This window comes from Camelus ferus, chromosome 16 (assembly GCF_009834535.1).
Source record: "Camelus ferus isolate YT-003-E chromosome 16, BCGSAC_Cfer_1.0, whole genome shotgun sequence".
NCBI classification, from domain to species: Eukaryota; Metazoa; Chordata; class Mammalia; order Artiodactyla; family Camelidae; genus Camelus; species Camelus ferus.
The window spans coordinates 43,420,233-43,438,725 of NC_045711.1; the positions used below are offsets into that span (position 1 = coordinate 43,420,233).

At 51.0% G+C, this 18,493-nt stretch overlaps 1 protein-coding gene across 1 annotated transcript in view; it reads right to left on the bottom strand.

Annotated features, from left to right (window-relative positions):
* Positions 1-18,493, bottom strand: part of ASIC2 (acid sensing ion channel subunit 2) — a 924,670-nt gene continuing 906,177 nt past the window's right edge. Inside the window, 7 exon segments of the mRNA XM_006185835.3 lie at positions 1-955; positions 2,888-2,956; positions 4,435-4,514; positions 7,866-7,957; positions 9,954-10,107; positions 11,218-11,274; positions 13,206-13,356. Coding sequence (XP_006185897.1) covers positions 854-955; positions 2,888-2,956; positions 4,435-4,514; positions 7,866-7,957; positions 9,954-10,107; positions 11,218-11,274; positions 13,206-13,356 — 705 coding nt within the window. The 3' untranslated portion in view covers positions 1-853.

Consider the following 18,493-nt stretch of genomic DNA (forward strand, 5'->3'; position numbering starts at 1 on the left):
AGACCAGCTTTTAATATGAGCGTGATTGGAAGCACGAATAAATAAATGCCAGAGAAAATGGAAAAACCAAACCAAACCAAACCTCAGAACGTCGAAACCAAAATCCAGAAAAAATGAAACAAAACAGATTTCCAACAGACAAACAAACAAACAAAAAAGCCCCGGGAAGAAACAGAATCAGACTGTACAAGCCGTGTCCCGGGGAGAGCGGAACGCTGTGGGCACGAGGACGAGCCACCCCGGCCACCGCACCTCCATCACAGGCCCCGGGAGGGGAGGGGGGTTGGCCCTGGTGCCCCTGCGGGCCAGCTTGTGGGGGAGGGGGAGGGGTTCGTGGGCAGGTTAAGGACTTTCACAAACGACACAAGGACCGGATGTCATCGTGGAGAGTCCTGCGGTTTCCCTCTTGGCTGTGCAGGTGTGGTTCCAGCGCGGCCTCGAGGTGGCTCGGGGCTGGAGCCCGGTCCCCTCAAGCACAGCTGCAGAGTCGGCTGCCGGAAACCGCACCGAGGCGTGCCACGTAGAGACAGACGTGGAGGCGGCGCCTTGAGAAGTCTGAGCATGCAGGTGCTTTGTACATCTGGCAGTGAGATGTGATGGCAGGTCGGTTCTCGGACAGTTCCAGAGCGGGACGGCATTTCTGCTCTGAGGGGCGGACGCACGGCGGGGCCCGAGGGTGCGGCGAGCCAGATGCGGCCGGAGCAAGGTTTTGGCAGAGAGTTTGCTATGTGTGCATAGGGGGCTCTTGCTTCTTTCCGTCGGCAGGGGCCGTCCCACCTGAGCCTGCTGTCCCCTGTCCCGGGTCTGGGGCCTCAAGGTCTGTTTTGGGGGGTGCCGGGTGGTCCCAGGGCTGTCAGCAGGCAATCTCCTCCAGGGTCCCCAGGGCCGTCTGCAGGGGCACGTTCACAGTGTGGCTGATGGTTTCGGAGTGGTTTGGCATCGTGTCGCAAGTGCTCTGGCAGGAGGGGAGAGTGGCCGTGGGTGTTCATTCAGCAAAAATCCATCAGGACACCCTGGCAGCCCAGCCCAGGCCCTGGGAGCCATGCTGCCCATGATGGGTGCTCCCGGGTGCTGCTGCTCCTGCCCCAGACATCTCACGTGCTGGTCTGCCATCTTGGGGCACGAGGCTGGAGGGGCCTCACTGCTTTCAGAGTCCTCTCCACTGCCCACCGAGGTGCTCTCCCCCAGGGTTTAGCAACTGGGTTGGCCTTCTCTCCTGGAAGCCCCCTAATGTGTCACCTGCAGTTCCATCTGAGTGGCGTCCAGCCTTGGGACTTGGATGGCCTGTCCTGCCCTCATCCTTGGGGACTCCCTTGGAGCCTCCCTGCGGTGGATGAGGTGCAGCCTGGGGCACGGCCTGGGGCACAGGGTGCCCATTGCTGAGGCCAAGCAGGGAAGGCCCCTGACAGCCAGAACCAGAGCTGGTCACAGCTGCCCGAAGGACTTTTAGGGTGAAGCTGGCCCCAAGGAAATGTCGTCTTGGGTCCCTGAGCAGGGAGGGGCTGAAATGGCGTTGGGTCCTCTGGGTGAGTCCCAAGCTGTGGGGGGCTGGAAGCTGGGAGGGGTGGGAGCAGAATACTGTGCCAAGAATTTGGGGAGATTTGATAAGGATGCAGCTGGGGGCAGGGGAGGGGACAGAGGGGAGGCTATGGCTCTGAGACATTCTGAAGGCAGGAGGGAGGGCGGGGGAGGGAGCCTGCCCTTGCTGAATGTTGACCATAAACTAGGCAAAGCTGATTGTTTTCCAGGCACGGTCTCAACTTAATCTGAATGACACCCCCACTCTGCCTGAGGTCCCAGTGACTTGGCAGATGCTCAGGGAGGGAAGTAAGGTGACCACAGGCACACAGCTAGGAAGCAGGGACCTGGAATCCAGGCAGGTCAGCCAAGGAGTCCACAGCCTGGCTTCCTTCCACACCGCCCTCTCCTCAAGGGAGGCTGTCTTCTGTTCAAACAGAAGCTACAGGGACCCGAGAGATACAAAGCGAGGTTTTTAGCAACAGAAGTGGGAGCCCAGCCAGGCGGAGGGGCTGGAATCCATTTTGGATGTTTTGACTTTAAGGCCACCTGCTGGGATGGTTCTCCTGGGGGAAGGGCCGCTGACTTGGGGAAAGCCAGCGATAGCCGCACCAGCCAGCTGAGACCAGGGTCCGGGAGTGGACTGAGTTTGGGAAGGAGAACGGACAGCAGAAGAGGGAGGTGCTGCTTCTCCAGCCCGAGGGAAGAGAGGCCGAGTAGGACGGAGGCTGGGAAGCCCTGTGCCCAGCTCTGACACTCCCCAGCTGTGTGACCTTGGCCTCTGGGCCTCAACTGCCTCATATACAAAATGGAGATAAAAACAGACCTTCCTCTAGGGTGACCATAGGTCTGAAATGACATGGAACTCTTATGGCGTGCAGCACAGGGCCTGACATGTACCAGGCACGCCGTGGTCAGCAATCCTAACAGGTACAATTAACACTTCCAACGTCACAGGCCCCAAACCTCACGTCCCCTTCAAATGGGGCAGAGTACCAGTGATGTCCCTGTGTGCATTTTGCCCCTCTGGAGAATAAGGGACCTACACAGAGTCTCTCCGGTTCTCCCAAGGCATGAGGAGAGAGGAGTGGCCCTCTGGCCTGGGAGGAGCTGGGCTGGGCCAGGCAAGAATTACCTGGTCTCTACTCCAACCATGGCTAGCACTATTGGGCCCTGGGGTGAGTTCCAGAGAGAGACTCAAGGCACAGTTGGAGTGTCCTTGGATTTGGGAGCTGACAGAGTGTCATAAGCCAGGGAAAGTTGTGCGACGAGGCACTGCCCCTCCTGCCCAGGCCCTGGCATCTGGGTTCACCCCACCTGGACAAGTCAGAGGAACAAACCCACCTGCGAACCCCCGGGGCACTCTTACCACATTCTCGTCGTGGCTCCCTTCGTCCTCTTCTTTGCCAAGAAGGTCTAGTAGCTTCTCTTTGATCAGCTGTAAGGAAGGCAGGAAGCGGGTGGTCAGGTCAGGAGAAACGGTGCCAAGGTAGTGAGACCTCCCTCCGCGGGGCGCGGCTGGGGATGCTGGGGATGCAGGGGCAGCGGCCGCCTGGGCTGTGGCTGGACGAAGAGGCAGGAGCCCAGCCCGGCAGCCCGTGCCCGGGCCCTGCCCCACCTCTTGGCTGCAATGGGATTTTGGTGCAGGAGCCAGAGCTTGGGGGAGGTCCCAGGAGGGCCCTGTCTTGCAGTGGGGCTGGCTCACTGTCTGTCCCCAGAAGCAGCCTGGGAGCGCCTTTCTGGGGCTAGGGCCTGGGTTGGGGAGGGGACAGGATTACAGATCACTTCCAAGGCCTGACAACTCCAGAGTCCCTAAGATCAGGACTCACCTGAGTTCATAACATTTTATTCTTAGTAAGGAAATGTGGTTAATAAATCTGTTCCCTGGTGGGATTCAATTTCTGTAATTTTGTACAGCTGTTCACAAAAATTAATAAACAAGTATAAAATCTGGCTGTGGGATCTGGTTTGGGGTTGGGAACAAGGTTCCCAGGCTGAGAGGCAGGGTGGGGCCCCCAGCTCCCCACAATGATGCGCAGGGCCTTTGCCGCCGCCGGCCGCTGTGGGAGGCGGCCCACTGCCTGCTCTGCAGGCCCTGTTTGTGGGCCGAGACTCAGGGGTCCTGGGACGGCGTGGGGCCTGCGCTTGCTGTGGGAATTCTGGAGCCCTGGCGGCAGGGGCTGGGGGTGGTGGCGGTGGGGAGACGCCGGAGGAAGGCTGACGGAGCTCTCAGTGCCAGAAGCCCGTGCTTGTTGTTTGAGCAGCTCTCAGAGGCTCTGTTCCAGACGCTTCTTGAGGGCGCCAGCTTCCTGGACCGTTAGTGGCCAGGAGTGGCTGGGGCGCCTGCGCTCTTCCCTAACCTGCCTGGGCCACAGAAGGGGCTGCTCGGGTGACAGGCCCCCAGGAGGGCAGGCGTGTGTGTGTGTACGTGGTGTATGTGTGAGTGGTGTGTATGCACGTGGTGTATGTGTGTATTTTTGAGTGGGGTGTTTGAGTATGGTATAAGTGTGTGTGATATGTGTGCGGGTGCATAGGGCGTGTGTGTGTGGGGTGTATGTGGAGTGTGTGTGGTTTAAGTGTGTGCATATGTAGTGTCAGTGTGGTATTTGTAACTAGCGTGGGTGTGGTATGTGTGTGCATATGCTGTGTGTGGGTATGAGTATGTGTGGTGTGGGTGTGTGGGTGTAGACACACACATATATGAAGCCACCATATGTGGCCCAGCCGCGGGAGGGGCTCCGAGCTGCCTCAGCACAGTCTCCTCTCCTCCTCACCCCTCCCCCTCCCTCCCTGGGGGTGTAGACAGCCCTGAGGGTAGGCATCTGGCTTCCTCTCCCTCTTCTATGCTTTGGTGCTGGACGTCGGGGCGGGAGGTGGGCAGCAGGTCACGTCCCTGTGAGCAATCCCCAACCTTACCTCGTAAATATAATCAAAGAGCTCTAGTATTGTGAGGATACTAGCACCAATGAACAGTCCCATCTGACCACCAATGTCACCTGGGGAGAGAGAGAGAGAGGACAGGGGTTCGGCTTTACTGACAGTGTTTCCAGGAGGGGTGAACAGACTGAGAACTCAGAAACCAGGCTTCCTGAATGGTCCCCCTGGCCCCCCGGAGCCTGGGCCTGGTCACTGGAAGGCCAGGCCCTTGACACGTCCCTCCCTCAGTGCACAGTTTCGAGGGCTGAGGGTTTTCAGCACCCAGTGGGGCGGGAACTAACCGGCCCGCTTGCTGGGCGCAGGGGACCTGGAATAGATCCCATAGCTGGTGGACTTCGCTCAGCACCACTCAGAACCACTCTGGCGGGGCCCAGCTCTGGCTCTGGGCTGGGAACAGACAAGACGTGTGTGGCCCCTGCCCTGGGTGAGGGCACGGTCTAGCATGAGACAGGTGTCAGGTGCCCTGAGTGGGGGTCTAGGGAGCAGTGACAAAAGAGGACCCACCCCCCAAGTCGTGACGTGGCCTCGGGGCACCTCTCGCCCTTGGGATGAGGCTTTAGGACGCATCTCCCTACCTCTCCACTCTAAGTAAATGTTCAGTTTGGTCTCTTTCTACAGAAGAGGTTCTTACTCTGGGTGTGTGGCTCCCTTGACCCAAGGGGTCGTCTGGACTGGTCTTCTGGCCCTCTTGCATCAAACTCCTGGGAGACTGGTAATCAGTGTAGATGCATGGACCTATTCGAGGCCTCTACAATCAGAATCTCTGGGGTTGGGATCTGGAGGTCAGGATTTTAAAGTCCCTAGGTGGCTCTCTGGCCCACCAGAGTTTGAGAACCACTCTCCTGTGAAAGCATCTGATGGTTGGAGACCCCCTAAATTGAATGCAAACCGTTGTGTGTGTGCACCTGGGCATTTGTAGCAGGTGGGTCTGTATAGAAATAGGTCTTTCAGAAACTATTATCAGATTCTCAAGGGGGTTCAGACCCCTCTAAAGCCCCAAATGCTCTGCTCCAGAGGCAGTGCGGTGGAGCAGAGGGCTCCGAGGCTGTGCGTTTGGAGGGTGGCCATCAGCTTGCTGCGTGGCTTTGATAAACCTTGATCTTCTCATAGATTTGCCTTCAAAGGACATTTGGTGGTGGAGGGGGTCGGGAGGGGGCTGGCAGAGATGAACTTTCCAGCTGTGATCTCTATGGCTGTCAGCCGCTGGGCTGGGCTGGGCTGGGCTGGGGAGAGCGCCAGGAATTGGGGAGCTCTTGGGGGTGGACCTACAGCCCTCCTGCAGATTCCAGGCTGCCCTTGGTCTGAGAACTTCCTGATGAGTACACCTGCCCACTCCTGCCCTGATCAGACTGGGAGGAGCCCAGCAACCACATCTCCTGGTGAACAAGCCCAGATGGTGGGGAGGGGCCCCTTCATTCCTCTCCTCCCTCACCGCCCCCAATAATGTCCTTAATGGAGGCTGATCGGGGAGCGTGTCCATGTATACGTGCATGTCAGGAGTGAGGTGTGTGTCGGTACATGTGAGCAGTGTGGCGGAGTGTGTGCACGTGTTTGTCACAGAAGCAGGCAGTATGTCTGGCCATCAGTGGCTTTACATAGGTGGCAGTCCCTGTCTAGGGTGGGGACACCGAGTACGTCTCAGTGTGGTTTTGGGGGATGGGTATAGTGTGTTTGAGTGTATAGACCACATGCGAGCATGTGTAGGTGTAAGTGTGCTTGTGTATGGCAGGTGTGGGTGATGAGTGTGTGTGTGTGTGTGCACATACATGTCTCTGTAGCTGCGTGGCTGGCTGGTGAGTCTGCACACGTGTGCCCTGGTGAGTGTGGTGCATGTGTGCAGACTGCGGTGGGGTGTGCCGTGTGCAGCGGGGGGAGGGTGGGCCACGGGGACTGGGAGACAAGGGCCTGATTGGGCCCCGTGGCTCAGGGTTTGAGAGTGGCACACCCTGTCCTCGCGGGAGGTACAGATGGCAGCGTGATTTGCTCAGCAGGCTGTTCTGGATGGGAACAAGATGCTGGGAACACGCTCTCCTCTTATCTGATGCAGAGACCAGCTATCTCTCCTGACAGATTTGGAGCTCAGGCCCTCCTCCTGTGTGTGTGTGTGTGTGTGTGTGTGTGTGTGTGTGTGTGTGTTGTGTGTGTGTGTGTGTGTGTGTGTGACTGTGAGCCTATGTGGAGGAGGGGAGGAGGGGGTGGGGAGGGAGCATCTCCTTGGTCCTCTTTAGGAAATAAAGGTGGCAGGGGTGGGGCTTTACCACCGGCGCAGGGCATGAGTCGCTCGGCACAGTCTGTTTGGCCACAACATTCCCCTAGCCTGGAGTCATGACCAACTGAGCCCAGCTGGGACCTTGCTGTGGCCCAGCCCCCAGCTTCCTGGGAGAGGCACACAGAAATCCTCAGATGGTGCACAAGGTGGGCCCTGGGTCCCTGGCATGATGTCTGTTCAGGTGCCAGAAACCACAATTTAGGGACCTTCCATGGGCTTTATCATATTTAATCGTCACGGCAAACTCACAAAGTGGGTTTTATTAGACCCATTTTACAGATGAGGGACCTGAGGCTCAGTGAGGTGAAGCCACCTGCCCACGTTCTCCCATGGTGTGCTCTCCCCTGAAACTTCCAGGGAGAAGTTCTCACCCCCACCCAGGATGCTTTCCACCCGGCTCAGTTCACAGAGTCAACCAGAGCTGTTTCCCCGTGTAGCCACAGACACCAGATCCTTCCTCAGGAGTGAGTGGGAGTCGGGGGGAGGGCCCAAGGGCAGATCTTTTAACTGTCCATCCTGAGGGGTTTTGTGAGTTTTGCGCTGGGGGCTGGGGCAGGGTTGAAATTAACTCCCTACATTTGCCATGTGCCCACGGGGCCAGCGGAGCTGACATGAACCAGGGTGGGGTGGCAGTCAGGTTTGTGGGTTTCTGGGGACATGTGGCCCTTCTTTTGTGTTTGACAAGGACTCTCAGTCCAGGGGACTCCTGGCCTCAATGCAGCGACTGATGCTTTCTGGATGGAGGCTCCATGGGGGGCCCTCCTGGGGTCTGCTGCCTGGGACCTCCCACAGCTCAGCCTTCTCTCCAGCCAACAGCTCTTTCTTCCTGCCACTGCCCCAGGGCTCTGACTCTAACCATGGGATCCAAGAGGGTGGTGCTGGAAAGGCCCTGAGAGACTTTCCGGCTCACCTGCCCCATTGTGTCAGTGGGGAAACTGGGGCATGAACTGGGCTTAACACCTCCATCCTATGGAGTTCTTTCCCATCCTGGGGCAGGAGAAGTGCCAGGAAAGAGAGTAATCCATGAATTAAAAGGCTGGATTTCTCAGGAGGCTTTTCGATCCACCTGCCAGCCCGCCCATACCCCCTCCCTCCACCCGTGATGAGATGTGGAAATTTGGGCGACAGACAGCTGACTTACCAAGTAAGGCAGCAACTTCGTATGCCTTCTTCTGTTCAATTGTCTCATAATTGAGAGCTTCAAAAAATATATCCAGAACAAGGATGTTCTCTCTGTGGAGGGAATGTTCAGTGTCACATGATGGTTAGAGCCATCAGGATCCATGGGGACCATCTCATACCATTTTCCCACAAACAGATGGGAACACAGAGGCCCAGGGAAGTGGGAAAACTGGCCCAAAGTTAGAGCTGATTAGTGGCTGAGCGGGGCTTGAACCGGGGGTCCTGACTCCCAGCCCAGTGCTCTTCACGGGACGGGAGGCGGGTATCAGTGGTCCCCTTTGCCCCTTGTTGCTAAAGCCCCCTCTCTCTTTGCACCCTTTGCAGGAATCCTGCCTGGCCTCTAGGTCTCTGCACCCCCAGAGGGTCTGCCTGGGCCCTTAGGTGCAGGTGAGCTCAGCAGAGAGGCTACTCCAGAGAGGCCCCCAGTTCCTACTGGGATTAATACCAAGCTTCTCCTCATGGGGGCCCGAGTCCGGCATCGCCAAGTCAGCTGCTGGAGCCAGGGAGGATTTTTCGGGGGCAAACCTCTATCTGGCTGCAGGGTTTCCTGGAGGAAGGACCTCAATTCCCTTTTGCTCTTTTGGGCAGATGTGTGAATGAGATGCTTCTGGGCAGGAGAGATCATTACTGCAGGCAGAATGTCTGCCGACAGCAGGCCTGGAACCTCCTGCAATTCCCTGTCGCCTTCAGCGTCGCTCACAAGGCCCTCAAGTGCCTCTGGTCCTCAACCCACTGAGCAAAAGCTGTCCCAGGATGCAACCTGGTGACTGTGTGGGTGGGGGTGGGGAGTGGCTGGAGAGAGAGGAGCAAACCCTCCTCTCCACGCAGAGCTCGCTCAAAGCATCCGCATCTCCTGCCTGGTTTATGGCAGCTGCCTGGGACCAGGCGCCCTCCTGCCCACCTGGCTTCCTGCTGGTCCTAGTCCTCTGGCTGTCGCCTGAAGGGCCCTTCTAAAACCGCTAATTCACATGGCATAAAATTAGCACACAGCTCCTCTGTCACTCAGCCTCCATTTAAAATGCTCCATAGCCACACGTGGCCAGGGGCCACCATGTCAGACATCACAGATCTAGAACATTTCTGGAAGGTTCTACCGGAGGGCAGTGGTCCAAGATGCATGTGAGCCTGTCACTCACCTGCTTGAAGTTCTTCCTCAGCTCCCTGTCCTCTTAGAATAAAGCCCACTCCCTGCACCCCACCCCTGCCAGCTCAGCCTCCAAGGTCCTCCAGCTTGGACACATCCACCTCCGCCAGCTGCCCCGGCAGTGCGTCCTCTTGTCTGCCCCGCACTAACTCTCTTGCCCGAGCCTCTGCCTGGGACGCCCTCTTCTCCCGTGTCTTGCTTTCATTTATTCCATTAAAAGATATTTTTGAGCATCGACTCTTGTGCCAGACACTCCACAGCAGAGAACAAAATAGAAAGGTTCCTGCCCTCAAGAAGCTTTCAATCTCATGGGGCAGGCAGGTAATTTAAGGAAACATACACCTGGATATATAGAATTACACATGGTGGTGAGGGTTATAAAGGCAAACACCAGCGGGCTTTGAGAGAAACATAGCAGGAGTGGGGCCTAAGGTAGCTGTCCAAAGAGATGACATTTAAATGGAGACCTGCATAATGAGGAACCAGTTAGGTGGAGAGTGAAAGGAAAAGCATTTCCGGCAGAGGGAACAGAATGTGCAAAACCTGCCTGGAAAAAGCTCTTATACATCCTTCAAAATAAATCTCTGAAGCTTTCCTTGACGGCAATCCTATGCAAGGTGCAGCCAACCACCTCCCTTATTATCTGAATCAGCCTGTATAGCATTCACTTTTCTACTTGTCTCCCCATAAGACTGTAAGCTCCTTACTGGCAGGGGCTGCATCTTATTCACCTTTGTCTTCATATTCTGAGTGTGGAGCCCAGAACTTGGCACACAGCAGAGGCTCAATGAATGTCTGCCAGATAGAACTAACTCTTTCCCTCGGCCCTCTTCCTCGATGGCCCTCAGTTTCCTCCTGGTCCTTCCTCCCCCAGCCCCCGTTCACCACGCCCGCTTAGCTTACGAGATATATTTTTCTGATTTGTTAAATTTCTTCTCGAGGTACTTGGCTGATGTCTTGCTGGGGATCTTGACCATGGAGAGCTCTTTATTGTAGCGGGTCAGGTTGCAGGGCGTCCTGCAGAGACAGTAATTACTGTCCTTCTCTGCCAGCAGACCTGGAGGGGAGAGGGAGGCAGGGTTTAGGCAGGTGTGGGGACAGGGACCTCTGGGCCCAGAGCAGCCCGGTTCCTGCAGAGGAGAGGTGAGCTGAGAAGGAGGTGCCACTGGGTAAATGTGGGGGCGGTGGGTGGGGTGCCGTGGAGGGAAGCAGAGCTGGGCTTTTGCTGGAGGCTGATGAGGGTGTGAGCGCCCCCTCTTCCTGTGTTACTCTTGCTCCTGTGTTCCTTCTGCTTCCTTTACCGTCATGTGGCCCTTTAAAAATATTTGAAAGGACAGCACTTTTGGAGAATGGGCTCCAAGGGAGTCCACGTCCCAGGGCCCCCTTCTCTGCTCCTCACCTTCTGGGGACATCGGGACATTCAGAGCGGCATCACTTAGCTCCAGCAAGTGCAGCTGCTGAACAAACTTACGTCCAGATGATCTCAATACCCTGCTTGTCTTGGTTATAAATAATCATGTCCCAGGTCCCGGGAGAGGCAGGCACGTGGAGTGGGTCTAGCTTTGGGGTCGCCGCTTGTCGGTGTGATCTCCCTCATGGGAAGTTTTCCCAAGGGGTGGGGGGCGGACCAGCAAGCACCCAGCGGAAGGAAGAGGAGGCAGGGGAGCCCTCCTGCCTTCCTTCTGCGCATGTGGAATGCACACCAGCCTCACCTGTCTCCCTTCCCCCACCGCCCCAGGCTCCATGGGGTATGCAAAGGCAGGACAGCAGTGGAAGGACCTCCAGCGTGTGCGGGGAGGTGCCGCCAAGCTCTTTGGTGTCCATCTGGATGCCCCCCCATCCATCCTCTCTCCATCTCTGCCCCTTCCTCTGCATTCCTCAGTGCTCTCTGCTCCCGTTGAAATCCACTCCTTCCCTATTCCCACCTCTCCACCTGCTTTCTCTCCCCTGGTCCAGTTTCCAGCCCTCATCCCCTTGCCTCAATTCCCTCCCCGACCTTTCTCTCCTTTCCAGCTCCCTCTCCTGCCCTTGCATGGATGCCACCCTGTCCAGCCTCTTTCCCCTCACCCTTCCCCACGATCTCTCTCTCTCAAACCCAGAACATCTCCGAGGTCTCAACCTCAGCATCCCCACCGCCCCCTCATTCCATCTGGCCCCTGGTACTGACCTAGGGCAGGCTCTGCACACTCCTTGTGCTGCTCAGGGGTACAGAAAGGGGCGTCCCCTGCAAAGAAGAAAGACAGGGAGCGGTACTCGGGCAGCAGCCCCCCACTCCTTGGGCTGGGGGAAGGGCCGGCATCCTGGGGCCTGGGAGGGCAGCGGCTCCCCAGTGGGCAGTCAGAAGGCAGCTGTCTATCAGGGCTGCCTGCGGGTAGTAGGGGAGCAGAAGGTTGGGTTTTGATCTGCTCTGTGGCCTTGGGCAGGAAATAATAGGACCTGTTGGGCTGACTTCTCCCAGACTACACAACCAGCTCATGCAGGTGTTAGTGAGAAAGCCCTGACAGTTAGTTAAGGGGGAGAGGCAGTGGTAAGCACTTCCTAAGCCCTGGGCATGTGTCCTGCCCTTTAACCCACATGGGTAACTTTGGAAATAGGAAATACTCATGAGTGATGGAGGCTTGAGTGTCCGTCACTGCTAACAGTGATGGAGGTGGGCTTTGAACCCGGGTCAGTCTGATCCTGAGGCCAGGGCTCTTCCCACCATGCCACACTGCCATGGGTGAGTGAGGGCTGCTTTGAAAGTCTCCTCTTTGCTGTGCCCTTAACGCCACATTATAACGGAGATGCCAGTAACAGTGCCGTGGGGGGAATGATTAAAATCTCTGCTGTTGGCTTAGGGCTCAGGTTCCATGGGGGAAACCTCACTGGCTGGTGACCCAGGCTGGGCGTCAGCCTGGAAGCATGTCCCAGTGCTCAGTCCTCTCTGGTCTCTGGAGAAATCTAGAAACATTTTTTTCTTTTACCAAGTGCTAAAGTTAAAGCCCACCGCAATGTCCTTTCCTTACCCTTTCCCTAAACACCTTTCTTTAAGAAAACTGATGTTGAAGAACTGATGTTTCCTCCTTTCCAATAATAACTTAACTGATATATTTCCCTTTTTGCTCTGTCTTCTAGGAAGCTCAGAGGCAATTTTAAAGATCGATAACTCTAAATATAGATTACTAAAGGAATTACTGTTTACTAGTGAAATAATTCAGAATTTAGCTCTAAAGATGTTCATTTCAGCATTGGTTGTAACAGAAAACAACTGGTAATGAACTGCATGTCTGATATCAGGATTTAGTTAAATAAACCTAAATAAAGTATGATATAACCATGAAATAGTAGCCATTACATATAATAGCAAAGTTCTTGGCACATAGTAGGTCCTCAGTCAACAGCACTCTCAATTTCCTCTCCCCAATTGACTTTTGCAGTTGACAAAACATTTTTACATTTTAGCCTCATAACAACTAGTGATTGTGTTTTAACTATAATGGCAGTAGGAACAGAGACGTTGAGTAAGTTGTGCCAGGCCACACAGCAGTTAAGTGCAGGAATCTGAGTTAGAAGCCAAGGTCACTGACGCCAGCCTCACTCATCCTTCCTTCCACGCTGCAATACCAGTCAGCCCTCCCTCCACTCCACTTCTGTCTGTGACAAGCCGACTGCCTCTAATGATGGCGACATGCATTGTTAGTCTGACAACAGGAATGTCAGTCCACACACATTCATTGGCTGGCTGATGGACTTTTGTTTCACTTGAAAGAGTGCTAGGCATTTGGATGCAAGAAGGGAAACATCTGGACAAAAGCAATAAACATCTGGATGTTTGAGTGTGTACCACTCCAGGATGCAAAGAATTGTAAGCATCCAGATATCTGGACACTAACGTCTAGGAGGGAAGGACAGCAAACAATTAGCAAAAGTATTGAACACTGGGAGGAACGTTCTCAGAGCATCTGACCACTTCTGGACAGCAGGCTGCTGCCTTGGTCATCAGACTGGCTGTTTCCATCTGCCCTCTAAATGTCTGGGCATCAGACAACAGTCTTCTCAGAACAGCATCCCTGTGCATCCTCGTGGAGTGGGTGAGGAGCTTCCCATCAGGGTGAGAAAGGCACAGAGGGTCCCGGGCAGCCCCGGGGCCCATGGCCGCCCTCCCTGGGCACTGACCTGGCATGTGGACCATGCGGCAATTACAGTTCTCCACGATGTAGCGGGTCTCACAGTCAATCCTACAGGCGGTGATGCTGTAAACAGGAAAGAAGTCCAGTCCCATCTCCGAGGACCGGCACTCGCCCCACGGCGGGGGCAGGTATGTGAGCTGCAAGACAGGAATGGGGGTGCAGCAGTCAACCTGGAAGATTCAGCCTTGACAGACCCAATGGCTTATTCAGTCACCTATTCAATCAACAAACAAATATTGAGCTTTCACTGCAGGACAATCTAAACTCCGCTGATCTTCCATAGCTGGTTTCCCTATTTTATCTTTTCTAACTTTCCCATAAGTATTGATCTTCTCAAAGTGTCTTACATGTGCCGTGTCTCCCCACTTCTGTGATTTGTCAGCTTGCATCTCTTGGGATGACCTAAATTCTACCCTCTTGGCTCGGGACATTGGGCCCCCACACCTAGACCAGGAGGACCAAACCTGGAGGTGGGTTCAGGATGAGAAGGTGTTAGGCACCCTCAGTGTTATTTATGATCCTTGGCTCTGACTAGAGAGTCCTCCAGTGTCATGCAGTGGGCAAACTCCTTCGGGGGAAAATGTCACTCATTCTCAGAGGTCCAATGACTTAAAATGTTCTAATAACTATAGCGCATGCCTGCTGGGGATGGGAGGGCAAAGGATGAGGAAAATGAATGGTTGTTGAGCATTTACTATGTGTTAAGCCCTGAGCTAAGTCTTTTATACTTAACTTTTAAAAATTGAAGAATAAAAAAATTATAAAATGCACACATTTTCAGTATACAGTTCAACAAATTCTGAAAAATGTATATGCCTTTGTAACCACCACATAAATCAGGATTCAGGACATTTTTAATCACCCCAAAAAGTTCCTTCCAACCAGCCCCCTGCCTGCTCAGGCAAACCCCGTTATTGATTCTCTCACCCTAGGTTGGCTTGGCCTGTTTGCAAACTCAATAAAAACGAAAACTAACACTATGTATTCTTTTGTGTCTGGTTCCTTTGGCTTCATGTGATTTTTTTTTTTGGGGGGGGTTATCAACATGGTTGCATGCATCAGTGCATTCCTTTTTATTGCTGCATAGTTTTCCAGTGTAGGAGTACACTGCAATCTGTTTATCCATTCACCCTGTGATAGGCACTGGGATTGTTTCCAGTTTTTGGTAATGATGAAAAGCCCTTATTAACATTTACAATAAGTCATCTTGTGGAGGTGTATTTTTATTTTCTCTTGAGTCAGTGGCCAGGAGTAGAGTAGCTGGTTCAAAAGGCAGGGCTCCTTACAACCCTGTAAACAGACAGTGTTGTCTCCACTGGCTGTACTGTTTTTCATTCTCACTGGTAGTGTGTGAGGTTCTTGATACTCAATGTTTTTGCCAAATCTTGAGCCATATTTTAAATTGTAGACATTCTTGTATGTGTATGGTTCTATCTCATTGCTTCTATTTGCAGTTTCCTGATGGCTAATGATGCTGAGTGCAACTTTATGTGCTTATTGGCCATTCATATATTGCCTTCCATGACATGTCTTTACCAGCCTTTTGCCTATTTAAAAGACTTGCTTATTTTTATTTTTTACGTTTATTACTGAGTTGTAGGGGTTCTCCATAGACTCTAGATACAAGTCCTTTGTCATATATATATGTAAAATATTTTCTTAATGTTTCCTGTAGTGTGTGGCTTACTTTTTCATTTTCTTAATGGTATATATTTTTCCTACTTTAAAAATCAACCTCATTAAGATATCATTTACATGTAACAAAATGCATTTATGCATTTAATGAATTTTTACAAACATAAACCCCCTTGTCACAGTCACTCTAATCAAGATACAGAACATTTCCATTAACCCCTTAAAGTCCCCTATTTACAGTCACTCCCTCCTCCCCAGCCCTCAGGCAATCATTGATCTGCTTTCTGTCCTTATACATTAGTTTTGCCTGGTCTAGGATTTTATAGAAATAGCAGCGTACAGTGTGGACTCCTTTGCGTCTGGCTTCTTCCTCTCAGCAGAATGTTTCTGAGACTCATTCATGCTCTTGTGTGTATCAGTAGTTCACTCCTTTTTACTGCTGAATTTTACTTCGCCCTTTCTGTCTTTGTTCTCTTTATGTCTTTTTCTTGCTTCCCTGCGTTTGGCTGGAAACTCTGGTATAATGCCTGGAAAACGTTCCTGATCTTAGGAAGAAAGGGCTATTTCACCATTAAAAATATTAGGCATATATTTTCCTTAGATGCCTTCATCAGGTTGAGGAAGTTCTTTCCTGTTTTTGGTTTGCTGAGAGTTTTCCTCTTCAGCAGGTACTGAATTTGGGCAAATGTGTTTTCTGTTTCTGTTGAGATGTTCTTATGATTTTTCTCCTTTATTCTGTTAATATGAATTATTTTGATTGATCTGCAGGTGCAGAACCCACATTGCATTTCTGGGATAAGCCCCACTTGCTTATTATTTATATCCTCTTTGTGCATTGCTGTATTCAGTCTGGAGGATTTTTGCATCTACGCTCATGAAGGATCATGTATTTAATTTACTTTTCTTGTAATGCCCTTGTCAGGCTTTTATTAAGGTTATGCTACCCCCATTAAAAAAAGACTTATGAAGTGTTTCCTCGTTCTCTCTCATTTTTGAGTTTGATAGACTTCACATTCCTGTCTTAAATGTGAAGCCATCTGGACTTGGTGTTTATGTGTGTGAAGATTTAAAATTATGAATTCAATTCCATGAATAGATTTAGAAACCTTCAGATTTTCTATTTCTTCTTGTGATAGTTTTGTTAAATTGTGTTCTTTTTTCCCTCCAAAGAATTTGTCCATCTGATCTAAGTTTTTGAATTTTTTTAGCATAAAGTCATATATAATATTTTCTTACCATTTTTCAAATGTCTGTAAACTTGACAGTGATGTGTTCTCTCTCATTCCCGACATGGGTAACCTGTGTTCTCTCTTGTTTTCCATATTGGTTTTGATTTCTTATTTAATTATGCTTTATTCAAACAACATACTCTCTATGATTTCGTTCTTTTGAAATTTATTAGGATTTTTTGTCATCTGGTTACATCATATGATGTATCCTGGTGAATTCTCTGTGTGCACTTGAACAGTATGTGTACCTGTAATTGTCAGCATCGTGTTTTACAAAAGGCAGTCAGGTCAGATTGTCTGATGGTGTTGCTCAAATCTATATCCTCACTGACTTTTTTGTCGACTTACTCATCAATTTCTGAGAGAGAAGTGTTGAAATCTCTAACTGTGACTATAGATTTCTCTATTTCCCCCTTTGGTTCTGTCAATTTTTTCTTTACGTATTTTTTAAACTTATAGGTAGGCACAGACACACTTGGAATCATATCTTCTTGATGAATTCATTCTATTATCATTGTGAAATAACCCTCATATCTCATGCAATATCTTGGTCTTAAAGTTTACTTTGTGTAATATAGATATACCAGCTTTCTTATGCTTATTGTTTATTTTTTCTCACTCTTCTCATTTTTTTGGTCCCCCCTTTTCCTTTTAACCTGTCATAATATTTATATATTGAAGGTACATCTCTGGCAAACAGCCTACTTGAGTGGTGCTATTTGACCCCATCTGACAACCTCTGTGTTTTAATTGGAGGATTTAATCCACTTATATTTAATGTAACCCTTGATATGGCTGAGTTGAAGTCTACTATCTTGCTGTTTGTTTGCTATTTGTTCCCATTGCTATTTCTTCCTTTATTCTACTTTTCCTAACTCCTTTTGGGTGAATCGAAGTATTGCTTTAGTAGCTCATTCCATCTCCTCTATTGGCTTTTAATTTATACCTCTTTGTATTGTTATTATTTTTGCTGTTGCTGTAGGATTTACAATACGCATCCTTAACTTACCACAGCCTATCTTGAGTTAATATTATACCACCTCACATACAATTCTATTTACACCCCTTCCCATTTTTAATGCTGTCGCGGTCATATATATTACTTTCACATCCGTTACAAACTATAGCACACTGTTATCATTTTTGCCTTAAGCAGCCCATTGAATTTTAAAGAAGTCAGGAAAAGAAAGAAAACATATTTTATATTTACTCTCATATGTGCTCATATATATCATTTTCACAGTTCATCATTCTTTCCTGCAGATCTGAATTTCCATTTGCTAATCAATTCTCTTCAGGCTGAAGACATTTCTTCACTATTTCTTGTAGTGTAAGTTTACTTGTGGCAAATATTCTCAGTTTTCATTCATCTGTAAGATGTGTTAGTTTTGTCTTTATTTTTGCAATATATTTTGGCTGTACAGTTGGCACTCCATATCCAAGGATGCAAAATCAGCAGATACAGAGGACTGACTCTACCATTTTAGAGAAGGGTCTTCAGTATCTGTGGATTTTGGTATTTGTGGGAACTCCTGGAACTATGCCATACTTACATGTATTACTGAACTATGCCATCACTGAGAACCCAAAGTCTCTATATGTATTTTATTAAAGACTCACAGAAATCCTTTGGGGGAGATGTTCCTATTCTCATTGTATTCATGAGGAAACTGAGAGTCAGGAAAGGTTAAGTGGCCTGTCCAAGCTCACACACCTGGCGAGTGGCAGAGCCAGCATACGGACTCATGAGTTTCTAGCTCCAACCTTGTGCTTGTCTCGCTGTAGGACATTGGTGGGCGAGAGGGAGACCCACTCCAGGGATGATCTTCCAGAGTCCTTCTCTTTTGTTTTCATCTAATAGCCTCATTCATCTTCCTTGCTCGTGAAGGTTTGCATAACTCTCTCACCTTTCTTTGGAGTTTATGAGCTGAACGGGATTTTGCACAACTTTCCTGTATGGCTTTGGGATCAGTTACCACTCTCTTCTGGACCTTAGTTTCCCCATCTGTAAATAGGGAGGATTTGGGGGCAGGTTTGATAGCCTCTTGCTACAGTGGATGGGGTCCCCTATGCTGCTCAATATTGGACCCATAAACACACAAACTGGATTTGGGAAGAAGCAATGGTGACTTTTGGCAAGGCTGGGGGTCTAAAATAACGTAAAATAACATTGGGAGGGGCTCATTTCTTTTTCTTCTTCTAAAACAGGTTCCCACAGCAGGCAGATCCAGAATGTAGCTCATGAAACTCTGGGGATGGGCCATGGCTTGTTCAGGGTCAACCACTTCCCTTTTTTTTTTTTTTAAGGCAGAAGTCACGATCCAGATACCATGGTTCCCCTGCTGCGGCGGGTTCGTCATTTGCTCCATCAGATTTTCTGACGCCTTACACGCCCCAGCAGCTGGAACAT